We start from the raw sequence: 3,896 nt of genomic DNA on the forward strand, positions 1-3,896 counted from the left end.
TCACTGCATTTCAGCAGTTTATGGGGTTGATTAACAATGAATGATTATTTTGCTCATTCAGCACTTTGATACATTACATTGGACAAGGACGGGCAGCGAGAGCATCGCGGTGTTCTTTGACTCCGCCCCTTTTCCCTCCTCACCCAGGTCCGCGCTCACCGTATAAATAGATGTTGGATTGTGTGTTCACCTGTTCTTGCGAGTGACTGTTATTCTTTACTTGGTGATGTCTGGTAGAGGCAAAGGTGGCAAAGGCCTTGGTAAAGGTGGTGCCAAGCGGCACCGTAAGGTTCTACGAGATAATATTCAGGGTATTACAAAGCCAGCTATTCGTCGCCTCGCTCGCCGTGGGGGTGTTAAGCGCATCTCTGGCCTTATTTATGAGGAGACTCGTGGTGTCCTGAAGGTTTTTTTGGAAAATATTATAAGGGATTCCGTGACTTACACCGAACATGCTAAGCGTAAGACTGTTACTGCCATGGATGTGGTTTACGCTCTCAAACGCCAAGGGCGAACTCTCTATGGATTTGGCGGTTGAAAGCGGTTAGTAAAACATCGGTGGAAAGGCTCTTTTAAGAGCCACAAGTTGTTCTCAAGAAAGCTGCGGACCCTTTCCGAAATGGCTATTATGAACACGGTAGTCACAATTTTAACTTGTTCTTGCCAACCTGAAAAATTTAGTTATTCAACTCTGGTCGATTGATGTTCAGAACGTTAACATGTGGCAGTATTAAACGTCAAGGAAGCTTTACAAATGAAAACCCAGCTCCGTGCATTCGCAACAATTGCCAAGAGCGGAGCGGATGATCCATCTCTGTCTCCACAGGTCCCCGTTAATATCAAGCAGCTGAAGGCACTGGATACTGCAAGAGATAAAGGTTATTCAAATATTGCAGCAATACGAATGAATGCTTAACCATATTTCTCCCGAAACCATTGAGGTGCAGCAAAAAGGTTGAGATTTATCCTTGCTAGAATTCTCAGGTTACCAAAGCTACATGAATCCTTACGACATCCATTTACGAGGAAGTGAGAAACCAAAATTCATCCTCAGGTTAGTGTATGTCCTACTACCAAAAATAATTGAGAGAAACGTGTACTTGTAAAGCATAATATGAGACTACAAGTGAAATGGTCAAACACAAGCAGCTTCTGTCGTATCCAAGAGAACAAGGTACAGTGCTGAAAATTGTGTTAAATATTTGGAGTCTGCTCCGTCATTCAATAACAGAAATAGTGCTGGAGAAACTCCAGGTCTAAAAGCATCAGTGGAGGGAAAACACTAAACGTTTCGAGTCCAGGACACTTAATAACCATTCATTTAGACTGAATTGGCTGCCTCTCCATAGCCATTGATTCCCTTGAATATTGATCTGTCTAACACAGACTTTAAGTAAGCCTCTCCTACTTTCTAGGGAACGGCTCCACTGGCTCAACTCTAAATGAGTGATTAAGCCGGAAACATCGACTGTCTTACCATCAGAAGCTGCCTGACGTGCTATGCTTTTTTCCAGCTGTACACGGTCAGCCAAATATGGCCACGCCAACACTCCATACAACTGCAGGAAAGTGGCCCTAAATTTGTATTCCATTTCCTTTGCAAAAGAAGACACAATTTGGATAAATCAATCCATGCCAGCTCTGCAGTCACTCCCACTTTTTCACTATACCCTTAGCCCAACAAGGCCGTGACTGGTCATCACCGCTAATCGTGTAAAAAAAGTTCTTCTTATATCGCTGCCCATATCATTAGCCAAAAAAAAACTTCAATCCGTGGCCTTATAGTCCTTGCAACGTTAGCTAAAAGGAAAAGCTTTGTTTACCCGATCCTGATCTGCCATTGAGTGCTCTTCCAGCACCACTAATCCAGAACCTGATCTGTCATTGTCTTGTACAACTCTTTCAAATTACCTCTTCATTTCCCGTTCTCCCTGGAATTGAGCCCCGGCTTCTCCAGTCTAACCCGCTAAAATCATTCACCCCGGGAATCATTTTGGGAAATATCCTCTGGACTCTTCTCACATCCTTTCTGAAGAGTGGTGACAAGAAATGGACAACACAACTCTGGTCAGGGCTTCACCAGAGTTCTATAAAGGTTCAGCTTTCTCCTCGTTTTTGTGCTCAATACGTCAATGCATGAAGCCTAGAGTCCCATTAAACCTATTTAGAATTCTTAATGGGTGCCATTATGTTTAAATTGCAACTCCTAGGGCAGGTCTGAAGACCTCCTCGTGGGTCTGCTCCTGGGCCTGGCCAAACTGGCCATCAACAGGTCCAGGCAGCGGGCCGTGGAGGGGGTCGTTAGGGCCGACTGCCTGCCCCTCTTCCGCGGTTACGTTAGGGCCCGTGTCCCTGGAGAAAGAGCACGCGGTGTCCACCAACACCCTGGAGTTGTTCAGGGAGTGGAGTGCATTATTTCCCCCTCCAACTCTATTTTGATTTAGTCCCTACCCTCCCCTTCACTGTTTTGATCACGCAGCATTGCCTTTTGTAAAGGGCAGTGCTTGTCACTGGCCACTCGGATGTTTTCCTATCTTCCTGGTGGTGGAAATTGAATAAAGATTCGTACACCTTGTGTCTCTCACTTGTGTCTCACACCTGCGCACACACCACTGTGGGGTAGTGTGGGGGTTAAGAGAAAAAGAAAAAAAAACAAGTGTTAAAGGTACTGAAAAAAAAATGCAACTCCTATTTCTTCTGCCAAAAAAGAATGTGCATTTTCTTTATTTGGAGATGCCAGTGTTGGACTGGGGTAGACAAAGTTAAAAAAATCGCACAACACCAGGTTATAGTCCAACAGGTTTAATTGGAAGCACACTAGCTTTCAGGTGGTTGTGGTCCACCTGATGAAGGAACGTCGCTCCGAAAGCTAATGTGCTTCCAATTAAACCTGTTGGACTATAACCTGGTGTTGTGTGATTTTATAAAGCCTATCTTTGTTTATCAGCTTCCCGGTTATCTGTTGTATCGGACCATAGATTGGCATCATCCTCATTGTTTTTCAGTTGTTAAATTGTGTTCTACAATGATTTAAGTCATTGATGTGTTTCTTGAGGAAGCTTGTGCGTTCAACCGAAAAATTGATCCCCGACGTGCCAAATGCCTACGATCATTCCTGCTGTAAAGAGCCTTTCAAGTTCCTCGATCCACTGCGACCGGGCCTCCCCACGGATCAGCGAGACCGAACCCTCCCCTGCGATCTCCGGCCTTCGTATCGGTCCTGGCCTTGGGTCTGGGGACAGTTGCAAACGGGAGTGTACCGAACAGACAGTGGTCGCTAAGACGGATTGATATCCCCTCCTGGAAGGAGCCTCCCCGAGCAGCGTTCGGCGCCGCGGGTGACGTGGATGACCATATCCCACCAGAGCGGCGGAGGGCGAGCACAAACTGGGCAAGCGCGGGACTGTTGGGGTGTGTGTGGGTGGGGCGGGGGGTGGGGGTGGGCGTTAGGCATCGCACCACTGTCCGTAAGCAGGACGTGCGCCTCCCAGGTCCGCACCGCGGCTTTAAAAAGCGCGGAGGTGGGGCCGCCGGCTCTACATACCCGCCGCGGTTGTGACTGGACGGCGTGTGGAAGTTGTTATACGTAAAGAGCTGTAATTGGTTAATTACATGGCAAATACCGAGTCGGATGGGTTGGATTTTTCCGCTTTAGTGGATTCCCCGCCACCAGCTCCTCCTTCTCCACCCCCTCCGCCACCGCCTCCGCCAGATGAGGGCGAAGTACTTGATATTGCTGTTGCGGTGAAGAAGAAGCGCCGACCGTATCGTCACAAGAAGTTTGGCTGCACGGTAGCTGAACAGATCATGAAAGCAGTGGCGGCCAATAAAGAGCGCCGGGGTTTGTCGGTGGCTGCTATGAAGAAGCTGTTGTCGGCCAGTGGTAGTAACGTTGG

The 3,896-nt window shown here is 47.5% G+C and overlaps 1 protein-coding gene across 1 annotated transcript; it reads left to right on the forward strand.

Moving 5' to 3' along the window:
* Positions 1–226: 226 nt before the first annotated feature.
* Positions 227–538, forward strand: LOC140454985 (histone H4-like). Its single transcript, XM_072549660.1, has one exon. It carries the CDS (start codon positions 227–229, stop codon positions 536–538), a length of 312 nt encoding a protein of 103 aa, XP_072405761.1.
* Positions 539–3,896: the final 3,358 nt, after the last annotated feature.

The sequence above is a fragment of the Chiloscyllium punctatum genome, chromosome 30, assembly GCF_047496795.1.
Source record: "Chiloscyllium punctatum isolate Juve2018m chromosome 30, sChiPun1.3, whole genome shotgun sequence".
In the NCBI taxonomy this organism is placed as follows: Eukaryota; Metazoa; Chordata; class Chondrichthyes; order Orectolobiformes; family Hemiscylliidae; genus Chiloscyllium; species Chiloscyllium punctatum.

Excerpts from the sequence above, each read along its gene's own strand:
- LOC140454985 (XM_072549660.1), top strand. The coding sequence starts at position 227 with ATGTCTGGTAGAGGCAAAGGTGGCAAAGGCCTTGGTAAAGGTGGTGCC.